Source organism: Vidua chalybeata, chromosome 3 (genome assembly GCF_026979565.1).
Source record: "Vidua chalybeata isolate OUT-0048 chromosome 3, bVidCha1 merged haplotype, whole genome shotgun sequence".
NCBI classification, from domain to species: domain Eukaryota; kingdom Metazoa; phylum Chordata; class Aves; order Passeriformes; family Viduidae; genus Vidua; species Vidua chalybeata.
Genome location: NC_071532.1, coordinates 18737467 through 18757543, shown reverse-complemented (window position 1 = coordinate 18757543; position 20077 = coordinate 18737467). Strand labels below are relative to the sequence as shown.

Below are 20077 nucleotides of genomic sequence, written 5' to 3'. Positions count from 1 at the left end.
AGCTCTATCTTGTGACCTGTTAACATAAGGCCATGTGCCAGGAAGGTCAAGGAAATTCTAAAGTTTCAGCTACAAAAGTCTCTAAGCAATTCACCTACTATTTCTACCAGTTAAACATAGTGTATAGATATAGTTTATCTTAAAACAATATGTTTGCCTTTTAATACAATTCTGTCATGTTTTGGGTAAACAGCATCATAAGTTCTCTGATAAGCTAATTGCTATTTCTGAAGTTTAAGGAACACTGTTTGAAAACTCTACTTACTTTTAATGATTCTCCCCATGATGGCTTGCAGCAAGGCTTTTCTGGATCCATGGTAACTTGATCCAGTCTCTTTTGAAATAGTAGCAGACAACAGTCCATGATCCTCATAATGAGGTGAGGAGGTTTTGCAAGTTTTCTGACAGTAGCGATATCCTCTGGTCTGATGGTCTGTTTGAAGAAAGAATAGAATCTTGAATCAATACCATTATTCTATTTTCCCATTCAATATCTTGATTTTATGTTCATTTGTAATACTTTTCTCTGAGGTGCATTTGTATTAAGTAGATACAAAAAAGGAGAAACCTGGCCTAATTAATAAGTTTCATTGTTTTGTGAAACTTTAGTAATTTCAATGAATATTAGACAAGAATATCTTCCCAATATTAAAGACATCATTCAAAAATCAAATTTACACACAGCAACGTTGACTTGAATTGCCAGTCTAAGTGTTTAAAGAAAACTTTACTGTAAAATTGTATAGGACTGACTTAAGAGCAGTTAGCTTGATAAAACAGTATTTCAGATTTTTATCAGTCAAGTTTATTCTGAGATGGATTTGTTTATTTTTGTTCAGTTTAAGTTATTCTAGGTATGAGATACCATTTTTAACTTCATTTTGCTCAGTTCAACGACCATGACAAAACTTTAAAAGTATTTAAAATTTCAAAACTAACATTTATTTGTGTCTAAAAGTACACACATACCACTACCTGCCTAGAAGGAGTAGTTACAGGTACATTACAGAAACCATTTTCTAAGTTCACACATTTTGTAAGTGAACTTTTACTATTTTTGAAAGTTTCATTTATCTCATTATCTAAATGTCAGTGTAAGAGCAAACAATGCTCCTTTTTTGCTTTTCCTACTCAAGAACTTCTGTCACATAAATTCTGATAACTGGAATGGAAGGCCGTCATTGAGTTCTGATTTCAGAGGGTTTTACTGTTTAATTGTTCAGAGCAGAATAATGAAATTATGTAGCACAGTAATGCCTCCAGATTTCTGAACCCTGATTCTGATTGCCCTGAATCCTGTTTGTTTCCCCTTCCTCTTAAAATTAAAAGCATTAAGGTTTTTGGTGAAGGAAGAGATAGATTTTTATTTGTCTTAAAAGACAGGTGTCACTACTTACGTTTGAATTAAACACATTCTGTTAGCACAAGAAGTATTCCCTTGAATTCAGAATAAACAGATATTCTAAAGGCATCTGTAGCTTTTGGAAAGATCTACACCTTCATAATGATCAAGTATTGGGATGGAAGAAAAAAATACTATAAAATAGTCCCTATGTGTTTAAGGTAAAATATGTGTGCCTTAAGTATTCACGAGAGACATGGCCAGCAACAGTGAGGAGCTGGTGACAACAGTCAATACCAAGAGACAGCTGTGTGTTGGTGGCTCATCAGAGGTGATGAAAATAATGCTGTACTAATAAAAATGAAATTTATTCACTTTCAGAGCTTCTTCTGCTTCTTCCAGTGCTGGTTTAGCCGCCTCCAGTTTTTTCTCTGCTTCCTGTTTTTCTAAATCGATTGCATCCACGATCCTTTGTGCTTTGTCTTTCACACCCTGGACTTCAAGTTTTATTTTAGTTGCAGCTTCAGCACTTTCTTTGACTTCTTCTAGTACCTGGAATTGATAATAAACACACAAAATCTATAAATCAAAATGGTGGAACAAATGATTACTAGACACAAGATAAAATAGGTATGTAACAGCTATTTATGAATATGTATTTTGTAAATATATAAATCTAACCCCAACTACAGCTAACTATATATGGTATCATATAAGTATTGAATAAAAATTAAATGTAAGAAATTCAATTTCATCCCTTTCTGTCACATATTTCTCTCTTATGACATTAAAGGCCTTGAAGAATGCAGGCAGTCCCTTAGTCATCACCAGCCAAAATTCACTCTCCAGTGCTTATTAAATATGCACCATCAGAGCATTATGGTATCTTTCAGAAAACAGAATGCCTATACTGATCCATTCCCTAGCATACCTTTCCAGAGAGTCCTTTTGGAAACCAGATTTCTACCAGACCACCAATCTCATGAACACACAGATACCTTGTTAATGTAAAAGACAAAATCTAAAAGTGGACTGCAATGAATATTTTCCTAAGGAATTTTGAAGTAGAAAAGTCCCGTTATCATGTTAACTTTTCCTCTGCTAGTAAGTGCACATAAAATCCCAAATTTAATAATGTCAATTAGGACCAAATAAAAAAAGAAAAGCTATGGAAAAAGTGAAATCTGATGCTTATCTGAGTGGGTAAGAAATGGGAGAAGAACAAGGAAAGCACTCAACCTCTGTTGCAGTTTAAAAGTACCTCACTTTCAGAAGTAAATGCTAAATCAACATGCTATAGAGAAAGTAAAACCTCATTTTAGATGAAGAAAATTTTTGCAAATTATTATAAAATTCTGCAATAGTATTTTACCTGCTGTATATTCTAGTGTTATTTAACACTCACTTACTTTATCTGCCTTAATAGATGTCACAGCCAGCTCCTTCTCCTTAATAGCCAAGTCCTTAGAGAGTTGAGCAACAGATTCACTGGCTTCCATAAGCTTGGACAGACCTATTAAGTAGAAGATAAAATTCAGAAATAGATAAACTTTTTTCCTAGTTAGATTACACAATCTAGGCCCAGATCTCTCATACGTGTTCTCATTCAATTTTACATAAAGGAGAGAAAGTGGGTGTAAGCAGTCGTACTATCATGACTGCTGTCTACTGTTCACTTTTCAGGGATATAAGTAATTTTTCAAGGCACAAAATTATGATAAATAAGATTAATTCTTCAAAAGAAAACAACAACAAAAACAACAAAAAAGGAATTGAGTCAAGTATATGTTGCATCATAAAGTCATGAGACACTCATAATTTCTGAATGATGCTTCATCATTACATTAAGAAATTACCTAAGGATACAGGACTGTCTTCTAATAGGGAGTCCCTTCTAGAAAAAATTGGGAAGAAGCAGAGTCAAAAGTGGACCTAAAGATCACAGCAAAATTAGGACCTCCAGTTCCTGCATATTGACTTTACCCTCTATTAATAGTCCCTGGTGACAGAGAGGGTGAAAAAGCACCTATGTGCTGAGGGCCATTCCCATCATAGCTCTTCTGTGTGCTATAGAAACCACTCAGGTCACCCACAGAGGCCACTCAGCCTTTCATAGAACCATGGAATCACAGAATATGCTGAGATGGAAGGAACCTATCAGGATGATCTAGTCCAACTCCTGGCCCTGCACAGGACACCCCAAGAATCCCACCATGTGCCTGAGAGCATCGAGAAAGAGATGTGCTTGCTCCCTGTATGGTTATTATATATTCAGTCTTTCCCATGCACTAATGGGTTCTTTTTTTCTCTTCTCTCTTGCTCTAGACTTAAGCACAGATATTTTGGCCATTCCTGAGTTCCTCATTGCATGCTAAAGCCTCTCCAGCCTCTTTCTTCCTCATCACTGAATCTTTAAATCCTACAAGTTCTCTGGAAGTAAATCCCCTTATACCCTTCTCTCCCTAGGCAATTGAGTCAGCACACCTTTGCAGCTACACATTTGATGTGCGATGTTTCTCTGTGATGGCTCTCCAAATTTCTGCAACCACGTTTCAAACAGAAAAGCATTCTCTCCCTGTATAGCCCTTATTCTGACACAACTGCCTCTTGATTAGGTTACTGCCATTTACAGAACCACAGAATCATCTAGGTTGGAAGAAACCCTCAATATCATCTAGTTACATCACCAATCCAGCACCTTCAACCCAGAAGCCACAAAAGGGAAAATTATACCCTTTGCTCCTTTACTTTTCTCTGCTACAAGCTTAGAGTGTGGAGAAGGAAAGATGGACAGAAAATAGGAATATGCAGATCAAAGAGAATTCAAGAATTCAATTATAAACAAGAAACCTTTATAGCTTATTGAGGTCCCCTGCGTACTTCCAACAAGAAATATTACAGTAGTTCCAACTATGAAAGTGAAACTAATTAGAATATTTTCTAACTGGCATTTGTGTTGCCCACAAGCTGAAACACATGGTTTTCCATGCATCAGTGATATGAAGATGCTGCAGTAGAACATATCCATTCATGTGTTCACCGGTACACAATCATTTTTTTCAGCACAACATGCAAAGAACTTGTAATAACATGTCAGAGGCTGTGAAAATCTACATATGAAATTTTATTGATAGTGCTGAAGCTGCTTATGTTACTACTTCTGAATTATTTTGAAAATAAAAAACTGTAGGGAAAAAAAAAAAAAACTAAACCAACCCCAGTCTCTTGAATCTTCAAGTTTCTCTGTCACCCTGTTTTTTTGAGAGTTTTAAAGTTCTTCTAAAAGTTTCTTATGTCTTCTGATATTTACATATTTTTACTAAATTTTCTCACACTGTTCATATAAGCAATGATTGTTTTACATTCTTCTTTGTGAGTAGAAAGAATTGATAGACTGTTAGTTTGACCAGTGTGGTTGGAGAGGTGGCAGTTTCACCCTCCAATCCACTGTCACTTTTGCTATTGTATATATAGAAGAGTCAGAAAATAAACTTAACTTTTTTTGGGTTCTTTTTCTTTCCTTTTACATCTAACCTGCTTCTGTGAGTTATTTTGTGTCATAGTGTGACAGTTCTCAAAGTATCTCCATCTCAAAGTAGACTGAGGGTAAGTTCATATTTCAAGAAATGACAACAGATCCATGGAGCAAAACTTACACAATTTGAAAATATTGAGGATCACTTATTCCTCTACAGTTCACTCTGATTCAGTAAAGAATTTATTAATAAAATAGTTATGCATTTTTATTCTAGACTTTTCTTCATGTAAAGGGTACCCGTTTTTCATTGGTAAAGTGCCACATTCTTTACCTTTGTATGAAAAATCTTATCATGTAGAATTATTTATTCCATTGAATTGGTATGCAATATCTTCTCTGATAAAGGCCAGGTTTCCTAAGATGTTCAGTTGACGTTATAGATTTACAAAAGCATGTCTAGATGCAAACTGGAGAAAACTGAAAACACTAGAAAACTGGTGTTCTGAAACCATTAAATACTAATGCCAAAAATTAGGCCATTTCAAACAGATATCCAAAATCTGTCTGAAGAATATTTCAATCATACTTTTCTGCATTTCAGATCCACAGTTATAAAATGACCCCAAGTAGCAACTACTTATTCTACAGCAGAAATACAAAATAAATCACGTGTGAAGTGCACAGATTTCATGGTGAGAATTTCCATAGATAAGTCCAAAAGGAAGTTAATAACTGTTTAGAATTACTTCTCTCTACACCAGTAAATAAGATGCTACCTCTGTCCATTTTCAGGTTCTACTTTCTATTACAAATTCTGATTTGCAAATATTAAAGTTTAATACATTGCTGAACTGAGTGGTTAGGCTGATAGCTTCTTTAAGGTATTTTTACAAGAGAATCATTGTGAGGTTGTGACTGGGGGAGTGTCTGGTAAAGGTCATCATATGCTACCACTTTTGAACTGTGATCCCCTATAAGTGATCACTGGAAAAGTCTAATATTAAAAACATAGATCATTTGAGACCATACATGAAATGTATTTGCTTACCAGTTTGCATACGTTCAGCCTGCTCATTAATACTGTTTAACTTCTCCGTGTAAACCTCTTTGTAGCCATTGATGAAAGAGAGATAGGATTTAGGTGTTACATAAGCTCGTCTTCGATACCTAAACAAAAGTGTGTTGGCAACATCAACTTCACATATATTTTTGATATATACAGCTATTTGATCACTTCCACAAAAAGAGAAAATTATATGACTCAAGTATTTATTTATTCAAAATCAGATTTCTTCATGATGCAAACCTTTATGCTTTTAGTTACATTTTTTTATACACATAGACAGTATTAAAAACTGTTGAATAGTGGGAATGAAGATAAAGAATTTGCAGCATAATAGGAATTCTTTTTCATGGCCTGACCATATAATGGTATAGCAGATTTATTTTTTATTACCCTCAAAATACGTTTATTGATACATGTAACATGAGTTCCAAAAACACTGTAAATAGCAACATTTTTGAGATTAATTATTGCATTAGTAGAAATTATTACCTTTGGAAATAATTCTCACAGCTTTCTGAAACTATGTCATGGAAGAGACCCATGGTTTGTACTATTTCTGTTTTAACTGATGGAGCGCAGACCATATTAAATTCTGAAAGAAAATAGTTGGACACAGCTACAAGAGCTTCCCTGGGCCATCGACTGAACCAGTCCATGGTGCACCCTGATATCAGACCAGGAAATTTCAAAGAACGTGCACGGAACTTCTCACCAACCTGAAGAGAGAATCACTGTTTGTTAGCAATATTATTCTTAAGCAAAGGTCAATGAAAGTATTTAATTAGTAAAAACAGCTAAATAGTCTATTTTCTTCTTGATAATTTTCTGCTTAGAATACCCCAAAATTTTTTTTCTCCTCAAATAGAGTTTTGCAAAATTTCTAACATTCAACATTTATGAAATTTGAAGAAAGAAGTTAATTACAAATATATATGATTTTAATATTTTGAAGCATCAAATAATGTATTTTAATTACCAATAAAATACTGTTTTCCACTTAAAAGCCATAATTTCACAAAAATACATTCACTGATATGTATTAGGAAAGAATATGTGAGAAGAAAAAAATAAAAATACTTTAACTTGTAAAAAATTATTTCACTTTTAAGTACTTTGCTGTTAAGTTCTCACAGCTGTACTACTACTTTTATTATCTCAGCAATTACAACTAGACTTTAGTAATCTTTTTATGCATCTCGAACTTCCTTAAAAACATAAAACTTGAATAATTATCTTATACCACATAGGCAAGTTTCCTAATGAAAGAAAGGAAAACAGATATGTAGAAAAAACTTACAGGAGAAAAGCAGAGGACAACATGCAAGTTCTTCTTTGCTCGACTTAAGAAGTACTCATAAAGATTGTCAAAGGTAGGAGGATGCCGAGGCAGCTCTTTTTTCATCACGGGTACTAATGATTGGGTGATTTCATCCAGTTCATCCCGAGCAAATAAATTAGAAATCTTTTTACAAAGTAAGAAATCGATAATTAATTGCATGCATGTCATTATTATAGAATTTATAAATATTTGCCTGTTTACATCTGTATCTCTCTCTCTCTCTGCATATACACAGTTTAGACTGAAAAAATCACAGGTTTAGGCTTACGAAACTCCATTGAAATCTAAGAAGTCCAACTCTGGAAGAGTATAGAATTTGAACTGGCAACTGAATCATCATTTAATAAAAGGCTACTGAAATACTAACTCCTTTTATATTCTCCTGGCTTACACTGAAATAATGAAACTACATATCCAGAGCACTCCTTACTTAAAATGTTGAAATATTTTAATCATTATTGATTCTACAATGTATTACCAAGACAAATAAAGTAGTGAGAACAAATTCTACAGTACCCTGCCTCTAGAGCACATTGCCTGTCAGGCTGAGACCCTTACCTCTCCTGAAGACAGCAGATTATTTACGTATTCCAAAAATGATTCCTCTTTTATTTCATTATCAGTGAAAATGAAGGTGATACCTTGTCCCTCCTGTCCAGCTGTTCTATACAATACTTTTAAATCTTCTGCCAGATTGGCTACATTATAGGATCTAGGAGAGATAAGGAACATTACCTGTTAATTCAAAAACAACGAAGAATACTGCTCTTTTTGGAGTATAGTATTTTATAATAGCTAACACATGGTCTACCTTTTTCAAGTCAAAATAAATCCAATGTTGTATACAAACCATATAAAGGTGTATTGTTTTCAGTATTTTTCCAATGGTGACAAAATGAAAATTAAAAATAAGCAAAAAAGGAGAAAAACCTGTGGACAAGTAAAAAGAAACACCATAAAAGTAATTTATGTATTTCTTGCATTTCTTACCTGGTTAAAGTGATCTGAAATATTTTATATCCGGCAATGAAGGAAGCTAACTTTGAAAGACTTTGTTTTCCGGATCCACCAACTCCAACAAGTAAAGCATTTCCATATGCTGTCCGAATAATTCGGGAAACCTACAGAGGAAATAATAAAGAAAAATATCAGTAATAAATTTGAACATTATTTAGCAAAATTAAAAAAACTATTATGCTGTATGCTTAATTTACTATAATGCAATGTAGAAATTATTTAAAGGATACTTGCAGAAATTTTTTCCTCAAAAGAACACTTTTAAATTCTTTAAGAATTTTGTGTGGCTAATGAAGAAGCTGCATATAAGAATATAGGATGGTTATAATCATAAATACATGAAAGGGGACATTTTGAACTCCAGTTTATTTTGAAGACATCATCCTGAATGTGCTTAAAAATATCAATAAAAAGCTTTATCTAGAAGAACAAACATACTACTTTCCTAATATTAGGAAGACTTAACACAAACTGTGTTTCAGTGTTATCTTCTAGTCTATCTACTTTCAACATTTCTTCAGTGATAGTTTTCTTACCAAGTCCCCAGATACAAAAGTTGAATTAAAAATTTACTGTTCTATTGCTTTTTGACACATATTCTTTGGGTTTATAATACTTTAGTGCACTATTAAGATTCTACATTATATTTTGGTTCACACGTAAATTATGCACAAAATTCAAAAGATTGGCATCTACATCAAGTGTTTGAAATATATTCATTTTTATCTCTTATAAAATTTTGCCTTACGGCACACTTCCCTCTGAGGCTTTCCAGATAAATATATTAAAGAAGTCTAAATATGAAATTATGTAGCTGACTAGATTTATTGTCACCTTAGGTAGAAAGAAGCCCTGCTGTCACTAATTGCATATCAAGGATACTCTGCCTAAAACTCGCCAGTAAAAATGGAATGTCAGAGGCTTTCAAGGTCGTCTGAAATGCACCTAGCATCATGTGAACCATATTTAAAAAGAAATTTATTTGCTCCTGTTTAAATGCAAAGTAAACAAACATTTACTTCATTTGAGGTGAAGGAGAGAAAAAAAAAAAACCTTTATTTTGTTTTTGTTTCACTGTAACTTCTGTGTGTCTTTCAGCAATCAGATCATCCAATCAAAGCAATTCCTGAGACAGCACTTAAAGCTGAGCCACTAATCTCATACTTCACCTTCATTTAACTCCCATGAATCAAATTTTGATTTCAGATGAATTCTTTTTTTATACATTCCTTTCTCATTAGGAGAACAAATAATTCTTAGTCGAGACCTACACACTTCCCTAATTTCTACCCTACACACTGATTCTATTGCAGCCCTAATTTATATTTCCTTTCATGTCTCTCATCAGTCAGATTCTACCTCAGGTTGTTTTTGTCCCCTGCCAGGTACAGATACATTTGAAGTGCTCTCTGAATTCTAAATGATTAAAAATAATTTTATATAAACAATATAAATGTCTTTATTTATGATCTCACATTTCTTATTAAGGAAAATCTTCATCTGTCTGAATATATAGGAATTTAAATGGATATTTAAATAAGGAATTTATTATAAAACATGCAAACAGGTAAAATGATGATAGCTTTTTCCTAGTTCTCAAAAATGACCATGCAAAGATGGCAAAGCAGTTTGGGGGGAAGAATAGCTTTTCACAATGTGCCCTCTAATAATAGCTTGTCCAAATAAAGAACACTGTTACAACAGTAAAACAAATAAAAAAGTAGCAATACCAAACCTTAATAAGATGTGTCATTGCATCCTTGAAAAACACCAAATCAAGAAATGACCCTCTAATATTTTCATTGTATTGTGACTGATATGCCCGCAATTTGTTACAAAGGAATTCATAGCTTGGAATCTGGGGAAAAAAAAAGAAAAAATTTGTAACACTAGTAGAGCACTTCAGAATTTTAAAACTCCCCTGATATTTTTACACAAACTGCAGTTTTATGTCTTGGCCATGTGTAATGATATTATCTTGCTAATTCACCATAATTATTGTAGTTGTGTTTATGCTGAAATTTTTTGCTTATGGTGGATGAAAAAAAAGAAGCAACAAGAACAGGAAAAAATAGACCACATTTATATGACATTATTAAATCTAACATCACTAAAATGATTTATTGCATGCTAACTAGGAAAATCTGGATATATTTTCACAAAAGATTTTGTAGCTGTTCAACAAAACTTTCTGTATTGTATGAGTTTAGCAATATAGCACAAAAATTAAAGGAAAACTTTGGTGCCTAGTATTTGATGAGTAAAATTAAATACCTCCTCATAAACTTTTGGTGCTTGAAGCTCAGCATCTTCTGCTTCTTCACCAGTTGGTTCAGGTTCATCCCGTAAAAAATCTACAAAATACGGTTCAGCTTGGAGAACTTCACTTAAATCTGCCTCCACATATTCCTCAATTGTTTTATCAAGAGTTTTTTCAAACCAGGCTGTATCTTCAGGTGTATTAAACCTGAAAACCATAAATTAGTACAAATTTCAAAAAACATTTCTAGTTATATAGAGAGAAAACAGGCAATTAAATAATAAGAAAAAAACTAAGAGAAACAAAAAATACCAACTTGCAACATTTTAAAGAAAAATACGTATTAGACAATCCATACTACACAGTAGTCACAGAAACGGATTAGGCAACATTCACAAAAATCAAGAGCTTCAATACAGTGACATGAAATATAAAACAAAACAATTTGATTTTCCAACTTCCACGAAGTATGAGACAATGACAGACTATGTAATTTTTCAGATAAAAAAGGATGAAAAAGGGTGAATGCTTTCCCAAATAACCATGGCTAAGTGAGCCTTTCATCTTTCAACCTGCAGTAGAACAGCATAATTTCTGGTATCATAACACTGCCAATGGAACTGCAATTAGACAAAGAATACTGAAAGGAAGGTAGTATATACCACTACACTTATACAAAAACCCATAATTAGCAGAGGAATACAGATCGGGGTTGAGGAGACTAATTAAAGTCTGGAAACATATACTAGTGGCAACATTTCATTGTGTAAACAGCTTTATCTGCTTCCCTTAACAGTTTCAATCTGATTTTAATACAGATCAGACCTTCGACTACTCTGCTTATGATTACCAGTGAAGCAATGAAGAATGCTATTTAGGAGTAACTGGCAAACATAAAAGACATGAACCACCTCATCCACAGAAAAAGTTCATTGCAACTGTGAATGTCAAAGCACATAAAAAAATAGTTTCCATATATTTACTTCTTTTTCTTTTCAGTGATACAACTGAGACGAAAGTAGAGCAAATGTGAAGAAGCCCAGTGCTGTGAGTTTTCAAATAAGACAAGCTAAACTGAAGAACTGTTATAGAGACAGCCTAGATATGCATTACATCATTATTGTTAGAGTTCTTTTGTAATGACATTATAATATTGACCACTAGGAAATTTAAAAGTAGCATGGAAACAGGGAATGCATGACTATGCTCTCTCTCTCCCTCTTTCTAATATATCTGTACAAATACATACCTTCCATGCATTTTTAAATTTACCACAACAAATTAAAAACATATATTGCTCCCAAATTTAGAGCAGAAAACAATACACTATATGATTCTGTATGATACTTTTGCCTTAGTAGAGCAGAACCTAGCTTTAAATAAAATTAAATATTTTCCCCCATCTCATATCAACAGCACTCTGTTGCACACAAAAATGTATAGACATAAATTTTAGCAAATATGGACGTTTGTATAATATTTGATAGTTCAGAGAGTAAGAAATATCAGACAAATATCAGCACTGCTAATGTTTTGCGGTGGATGGACTTTCTCTGACCATGGAGAAATAATTATAACTACTCATAGTAGTAGTGGGTATATGTCAGGCTTTTAGTAGCAGCTTTAGTGCTACATCTAGAATTTCACAAGAAATTGAATCACAATGAACAGAAAAATAATACTGGTCTCTGAGACATACAGGTCATAGTTATATCTGTTTTATGAATATTTTGAAAGAGATTTATAGGAAATGGGCCAATTTTTAGTCATAAGCATACAATCCTGTTTTTTTTTTCTGTGAGGAGAGTAAAGCAATTTTCATTTTTCCTATGTGTATAAATTTAGGACACCATAAAGTTCTCTTTTCTACAGTGGAATCAGCTGAGTGCAATTGAAGTGGAAAAAAAAAAGTAGGTTAAAATATGTAATACATAGATATTTTGATGTTTTCCATTCAGTTACTGCATAAATCTATCAGTATATACCATGATATTTGTTGGAATAATACACCAATGCAGACTGTATGCAAAATAAGATAAAATTTTTCATATTGGCCTAATAAGATTTATAATATTTAGAAGTTTTACAGATGTATGAGCATAAATGAAGTAAATGGCTAAACCTACTAAATATAAAATGCTATAATTATTATACCTGTCAGCAATTACTCTGGTACATTCATGCTTAAAAAGTTTTAGGATAACAGTGCTGGTTTTGCATTCTTCTGCCTTTATAGTTAACATGCCTTGCCAAATTCTAGAAAGGTCTCGAAGGTTGAAGATGTAGTGAAATTTAGATGGTGTAGGTAACATCTTTGCCTAAAGAAAAGTATTGTTAATATTCAAAATCAGTAACACCTAGAAAGAGTCAATAATAATAAAATGTGTAACTTTATCATTAATAACACATATAAAACATACAAATCACAAAAAATACTAATTTTCACACATAATACTGTGGGAAGACTCTTTATAAGAAGTCACCAAGAGTATCGAATTGTTTGAAAGCAGGATCTATCACAAAATGTAGAGCACCAAGACTTACAACATGTAATTTTTTCACCTGTTGCTCTGGCTTTATAAATTAAAAATTATAATTTGTAAAGAATTTCACTCCCTGCCCCTTAGCTATGGAGATCAAAGCTTTGGGTAACATGAATTAACTTATAGGAATGAATGGACTGATATTTCCATTAATCTGTCTTCTATACTGAAATCTGATATTTTCCAGATTTCATCTCGAAATCATTGTAGCCCATCCTCTGTTTTTTAAAATATTTTTTTAACTTTTCCTTTCCTTTTTTTTAGGGGGTGGGGTGGGGTTTTTTTGTTGTTGTTCAGGTTTTTCTTATAGATATGATCTTAGGGAATAGTTGCCTAAACTAAACAAATAGTCACTCTATGTAGAGATAAAACTTTCCTTGCATTTATACCTTTGTCCGCTGCCACAATATTCGTCCTGTTGAGACCAATTTTTCCACCATATCACATACTTCAGGGTTGAATTCTCTACAGGGATGAAAGTATCCATTGGCAATTATACCTGAAAATACAAGACGCAATAAACAATCTCAGCTTGTAGGATATAAGGTAGGTCATGAGCAAGACTAATAGGTGCTTATTTAAAACATTACTTGGTAAAACATAATTTAAAATTACAGATGAAATTATTTTTCTCTGTTATCTATGGCTTTTCTGAATTAATATGGAAACATTGGGCAGTAAGTGCTGGGTTTCTGCCATACCCTGTATTAACAGAGACTCCAGAATTGAGAAATGTAGCAACAGAGTGCATTCCAGACAGTTCAGAGGTAGAATGTCAACCTACACAGAAATAGCAGAGCTCATAGTCTTCCAGGAAATGTCATTATTTTCTTAATATATGTTTGTCCAAAATTAGAAAGGCAAGCATTTTGAGGATTTCATTTATCTTCCACAGCACTATTTTTGCTGTACCACAGCTTCAGTTGTTTTACTGGAAGAGCTCTGAATTTACATGATGAAAGTAAGAAAGTAAGCATACTTTTATAAATTTTAAGTCTATTGTGAAGGGAAATAAAACAAGAGAAAAAAATACCAAAAATTTTGTCAATGGATGCGTTGGAGGGCAGTGTACAATTGAATACACAAAACTGTCTTTTCAAACGCTGGGGAATATCGTTACGACCTCCTCCAGGATGTATCATTGCTGCTATTACTTGTACATCTACAATTGTAAGGAAGTCTCCAGGTTTATCCAAGCTGTACATTCCTCTCATTTCCATCATCTGACGGACAATTTCATTTGTTATCTGTAAATTTAAGTAAGCTGTACAAATTAGAAATTTATGCAAAAAAAGAAGAAAATACAACATGATAATTTATCTTCTTTTTGTAATTCTACTAATCCATAGAGAAATAGTGTTACCTTAATCTAAAAACAAATTAAACTACCTTCCTTAGTAATATGGAAGATCTTGGTTTATGTGATTTTAAATGCCAGGAAAAATTTTTCGGAGCTCTACTGCCATATAATGTCAAGAAATTGTGTTTGTATTCTTTTGAACTAAACAAAATTAACAAAATTAACAAAATTAACAAAATTAACAAAATTAACAAAATTAACAAAATTAACTGGGGGGAAAAAGAATTTTGTTCTTTATTTTGTTGCTGGAAATTCAGATGTTCCAGATGTGCTTTTCAGCTCACTCTTGGGCCTCCTTTGAAGCAAAACAACTGATTCTTTCATGCTTCTTTTTGAAAGGTTATTCACTCTTCATTTCACTCTACAACTCCAGAGTTTGCCCCATAGCAAGTGCTCCAAAGATATTCAGCAAGCTTCATGTATGTTCTCACACACCCCACCAAAACCAACATATTTTATCACCAGTGAAAAACCATTATTTCAGCCACAAACAAATATTCAGTCACAAACAAATATTTCAGCCATGTCTTGGGGCCATAATGCAAGACCTAGTGGAGGCCTTGAATTTTTCATATCCTTTATTTCTCTCTTCAAGGTATTGGCCTTTCTCTTGGTAGAAATTTATTTATCGGTGCTCTCAGAGTAATGTCAATCTTGAAATTGTTAATATGCTACTTTAGTACAGTGCTGATTTTTGTTTAATCTTAAAAAATAAGGAGTTGGAGATTATGTAAAATATGGCATCATTATATTACATCTCATCAGTAAATCTAATTTGCTCTCTTTCTTTTTGTGCACAAGTGTGCCAAATTTATAAAGCATTTCCAATAATTAACAGTTCATTAAAATATATAAGAAGTCCACTGATTCCCATGCGTATATATATAAAAAGCACAACAATTTGAGAATAAGTAGTGAATATTTTAAAAGTTTACCTGATCTCCCCATTCATTGATAAATGGCATATTGATATCATCAATAAAAATAGTCATCTTTCTGCCCCCAGGAGGTCCATAAGTACTTCCAACACGTTTGTCCACATAACTCTCTATTGTCCTCTAAAAAGGTAAAGAAAGTTCTCATTTTATATCTAAAGCAACAATATTTAAAAGAAATTGTTGAAAAACCTGCTACAGCACTCAGCCAATGATTCCCTTTTTTTGTTAGCAGTTTCATCTTTAATTCTAGTATTAAGGAACCCAGTTCCTAAGGAATCCAATTCCTGTCCTGCAGCCCACCTCTGGCTATCAAAGGTTTTTAAAAAGTTTCCAAACTTAGAAGTTATTATTTCATTATCATTATCATCATTCCCCTAACTAATATCACTTGTTTAATATTTGCAATACAACTGCAAAGCACACAGAGGCAACTTAGATTCCTTTAATTATGATTTCCCAGGTGTCTTGTGAGGGATATAATGCAAAACTTTAATATTTTGGTGGCAAGAAATAAGATGCAATAGCCAAGTAAGAATGATATATAACTTAAATGTTTCTTCAAAGTTTTACAGCTCTACAGTCCTTCTGTCTATACATAAACAATGACAGAAAAAAGACCTTACAAGATGGTACCAGATGTTTTCCTTAGACAAGTAATGCTTTCTCCATAAAAGCACAAATGTCACCCTATACGAGTAATGTAGCATGTGCTGTCACAAAGATGAAAGTATTTAAAATATTTTTGAAAGAGAAAATAGACACATTGTTTTTCCAATGGTTTTGCCCCATTTTTACAACAGGATATTGATGAGTATTTTAAGATACAGACATACAGAGAATATGTGATTAAGGTGAAAAAGAGAAACTGATAAGTGATTACCTAAGTAATCAAGAACTTTGTAGCACGTCTAATGCATCCAAAATCACACAACTTTTCAAATAGCCTCAGAATAGTGGCTCAAATTTCAAAAAAGAAAAAAAAAATTGAATGTAACTCTTGAAAGTGATTAGAAGCATTTCACCTGTTTTTCTGCTACATCTCTCCATTGGAAACCAGCAGAGTGAACCATTTCTTGAGCTAACTCGCCACTAAGAGACTCCTTCCTCTGGTACAGAGGATGTGTGAGAGGACCTTGGTGTGTCCTCTCACACATCCTCTGTGCCAGAGACGAGCAAGTCTGGGATTTCTTTCCAGGAATATTCCAAGGACCCATAATATGCTTAGTTGTTGTAGATGCTGGATGTACTTACCACACTTAGTAAAGGACACTGGGACAGAGATACAGACTGTTCAATAAGCCTTGCATGCATGAAAGGATGTCTGCCTTATTCTGTCTCATTTTGATACAAATCGTGACCAGAGATCTTACACATAAGAATACCTGCTGGGAAAAACTCAGCAGCCATTCTGTGAGTCTGGAATTTTAAAAATTTTATTTAAAGGTGTATAATTCATCATTTTTCACCATTTGCTTAATTACATTTACATTAACTTCTTAAAAAAAGATGCCTAATTTTGGAATGGAGTTTGTAAGACCTATTCCATGAATAGATTTTTCAATCAATAAATTTTCCAAAATGAATTATTTTTCCTACCAGAGCTTTATCACTATGAATTCATTGCTCTGAATTGGTAAAGAAGCCAATTTAACTTACAGAATCATATCCTTGCAAATTAGTAGTATCAAATCATATCACAGTGTTATAAAACATCCTTTCAATCACTTAAAAAAACTATGTACTGCACTTTTTTCTGTTTATATAGATTTTTACCAGTTACATTGGGTGAGAGAAATTTCTACGAAGTTGTCATGCTAGAGGTCTTTAAAGATTGAATTTCTGATGCTGTAGTTACTCCTGAGCTGAGCAAAAATAAAATTAACTAAAGGCTGAAATCAGTTCTTTATTGAACAAAAATTAAAATTAACACTATATACTAAAGAATCAGAAAAAAACCAAAGTATAACAAAATACCTAAGGAGAAAATCAAAGCTCTTTAACAAAAAAAAAAATCATTCTTAGAATTCTTAATGAAAAAACACACAGCAATCATGAATACATGTATCTCTATGTTAGTGGGTATATTTTACTCTGATCTGCAAAAAATATTTTTAATAGAATTTTCTGAAATGTTGAAGTGACTTAGACAAAAAAGATCCTTTAGAATTTAATTCTGAATCACTTATCATCATAATTAAGTACCCTTTATACACTTAGAAAGGAAATGGTATGCAAGATTGTTTAAAACCTATATTTTTACCTGAAACATAAATGGTTCTGTGGCAGATGAAAAGTTTAAACTTTTTGACAAATGCTCTTCTGGGTCATATCTCTTCATATATCCCTTAATCATGACTGTCTTTGCAGTCCCTTGTTCTCCAATGAGCAAAACAGCCTGTAACAGATATTTAAACCACATAAGTAATATCAAAACTTATATTTATATACATGTAACAGACCTCCTTTCAGAAAAGAATAGTTTCTGTGTCTATTTTTAAATGCTACATTTTTGACAGATTTTTCTTGTCTCCAGATGCACTGAGACCATATGCGTTTTTCATCCCACATAGATTCTCCAAGAAATTTCTTTGCAGAGTTAAAAGAGAAAGGAAGAAACAAGAATGTGCTAGAGGATTTTCTTCCAATTGCCAAACTTCTTCCAGTTTCTGACACATCTGCTGCAAGTCTCTTTTAGTGATGACCCTAAGAAGGCTTCCTGTAAATTCCTTCCTTTATATTTTAAAATATAGTTCTTACACAAAAATAATTACAGAGGATCCATGTTAAGAAAATAAAAATAAAGCAATATAATGATGCACCTGGGAAGCAATGACTAGAAGATGAAGAACAATTGTAATATCCAGTTACTTCTGAAATAGTTTTCTATTTATTTTATATGGTAGGTATATACTAAAATACGTAATCCTGTACTTACTTTCTTTTGTTTTGCAATTGTGTTTATCAAAAACTGAGTCCTGGTATTATCAACATTTGGAACCAGAATAGATGCATAGTCTGGGACATGATCTGTTGGATAAACAAATTCCTGAACTCTTTTACTCCAGTGCTCCCAGGTACCTAAAATGACCCAAAAAAAAAAAATACCAACAAACCGAAGGAAAATTTAATAATATTCTGATCATGTTCAATATGTTCAATATTTCATTAATACAATAATTTCAAAATATTATTTTGAATTTATGGGTAGAATATGACAAAGTGTAAAATGGAATAAATTTTCTCAAATTTATGGGTAGAATATGACAAAGTGTAAAATGGAATAAATTTTCTCAAATTTATGGGTAGAATATGACAAAGTGTAAAATGGAATAAATTTTCTCAAATCTGTCTAAAATGCATCTAAGAAAGGACATTCTTAGGTATGACCACTAATTAGTCTACAATCCTACTAAATGTATTATTAAATTTATATATACTTATCTAAATAAAAACCCTAAGGAATGTTTACCTAGAAACTAATTCTCACCCTGCTGATGAAAATTTACAGAACATGGAAATATGGATTGCATATGTTTACACTAAATTAATGTTGCTGGCAAAAAGAAAAAGAATCTGATATGAGAGAAATTCATTTCTTCAGAAGAGAATGTATTCTGTCAAGACAGTAAGTTTTTTATGACAATGGTTCTGTGTGCTAGTTAAATTAAAAAAACTGTTCTAGAAAATAATACACTATTCAAAATATCAAGAATCAAAATATCTCACTATTCTTATAATTCTATAACCTTTCAGATTTATGACCAGTTATTAAACGTGAGTAATAATTACTAAGCAAAATTAAAATCGTATTTTATTCCTTTAACAAAAACTACCACCTGTGAGAAAATTAAACATAAAATAAAATTAACCTGGACTAAACCAGCCTAAGCACAAATTATCTACAAATTGCAGGCTGCCTAAATTAATAGAAAAGTCATTTGTAAGAAAGAAATTAAAAAGAAATAATAAAATGTTATCAATGAGCACACTATGTCTTGTCTCTGACTTCTCACATCCACAGATGTGCTGGTACTACACTGTCAAAAAACTCATAGGACTGCATAATAAGGACTAAAGCAGTAATAGAGTTTTAAAATGACAGTTTAAAAAACAATATTGGTTCTTTTTCTTACCACGATCAGTAACATAAAACTCATACATCGTTTGATTGCTGCCACGAGGGATTTTTGGTAAGTCTAATTTATTATCATGAGCTCTAATGAAGGCTTCAAGTTTATCTCGACTGTCCAGCTCCAAAAGGGCACCTAAACTCCACATTATTGCAAAGTTGAACAATTTATGCAGAAGTTGTGTAACTGATACACCACGTTCTTCCTTCAATGGAATCAAGCCCTCCAGAAGATTAATAGACTGAAAATATTTTAAAATATACATTTAGAAAATATCACATAATCACTTTTTATTTACCTATATAAGTATGCACATCCATTATTTATATGTATTCAAAATTTAAATCAATACAGATTACAAAAAAAACACCAAACATAAAATTCAGAACAACACACCCAATAAAATTCATTAAAGAGAGCTATATAAAACTGAATAAAATTTTCAAAATTAGCTAGGTAATTTTATCATCAGTTATCCTTCTAAATTATGCCTACAAAATAAATGTCATTTATGAGCTAGGGTAACAAAACATCTTTTTAAGGGATTTTATAATATTCAGAACTCCAAGAATAAGTGAAGCCTAGCCATTTCTTTCCATTTTAA

At 32.5% G+C, this 20077-nt stretch overlaps 1 protein-coding gene across 1 annotated transcript in view; it reads right to left on the bottom strand.

The window, feature by feature from the left end:
* DNAH8 (dynein axonemal heavy chain 8) overlaps positions 1–20077 on the bottom strand; it is a 118876-nt gene that overhangs the window by 33178 nt on the left and 65621 nt on the right. Inside the window, exons 53-69 of the mRNA XM_053938593.1 lie at positions 19477–19714; positions 18279–18421; positions 17604–17738; positions 15341–15463; positions 14079–14292; positions 13435–13544; positions 12657–12820; positions 10517–10709; positions 9978–10100; positions 8216–8346; positions 7784–7937; positions 7184–7348; positions 6376–6602; positions 5869–5987; positions 2752–2855; positions 1718–1894; positions 266–433 (exon numbers count right to left, since the gene is read on the bottom strand). Of these exons, the coding sequence (XP_053794568.1) occupies positions 266–433; positions 1718–1894; positions 2752–2855; positions 5869–5987; positions 6376–6602; positions 7184–7348; positions 7784–7937; positions 8216–8346; positions 9978–10100; positions 10517–10709; positions 12657–12820; positions 13435–13544; positions 14079–14292; positions 15341–15463; positions 17604–17738; positions 18279–18421; positions 19477–19714 (2688 nt within the window). The remainder of the gene's footprint in view (positions 1–265; positions 434–1717; positions 1895–2751; positions 2856–5868; positions 5988–6375; positions 6603–7183; positions 7349–7783; positions 7938–8215; positions 8347–9977; positions 10101–10516; positions 10710–12656; positions 12821–13434; positions 13545–14078; positions 14293–15340; positions 15464–17603; positions 17739–18278; positions 18422–19476; positions 19715–20077) is intronic.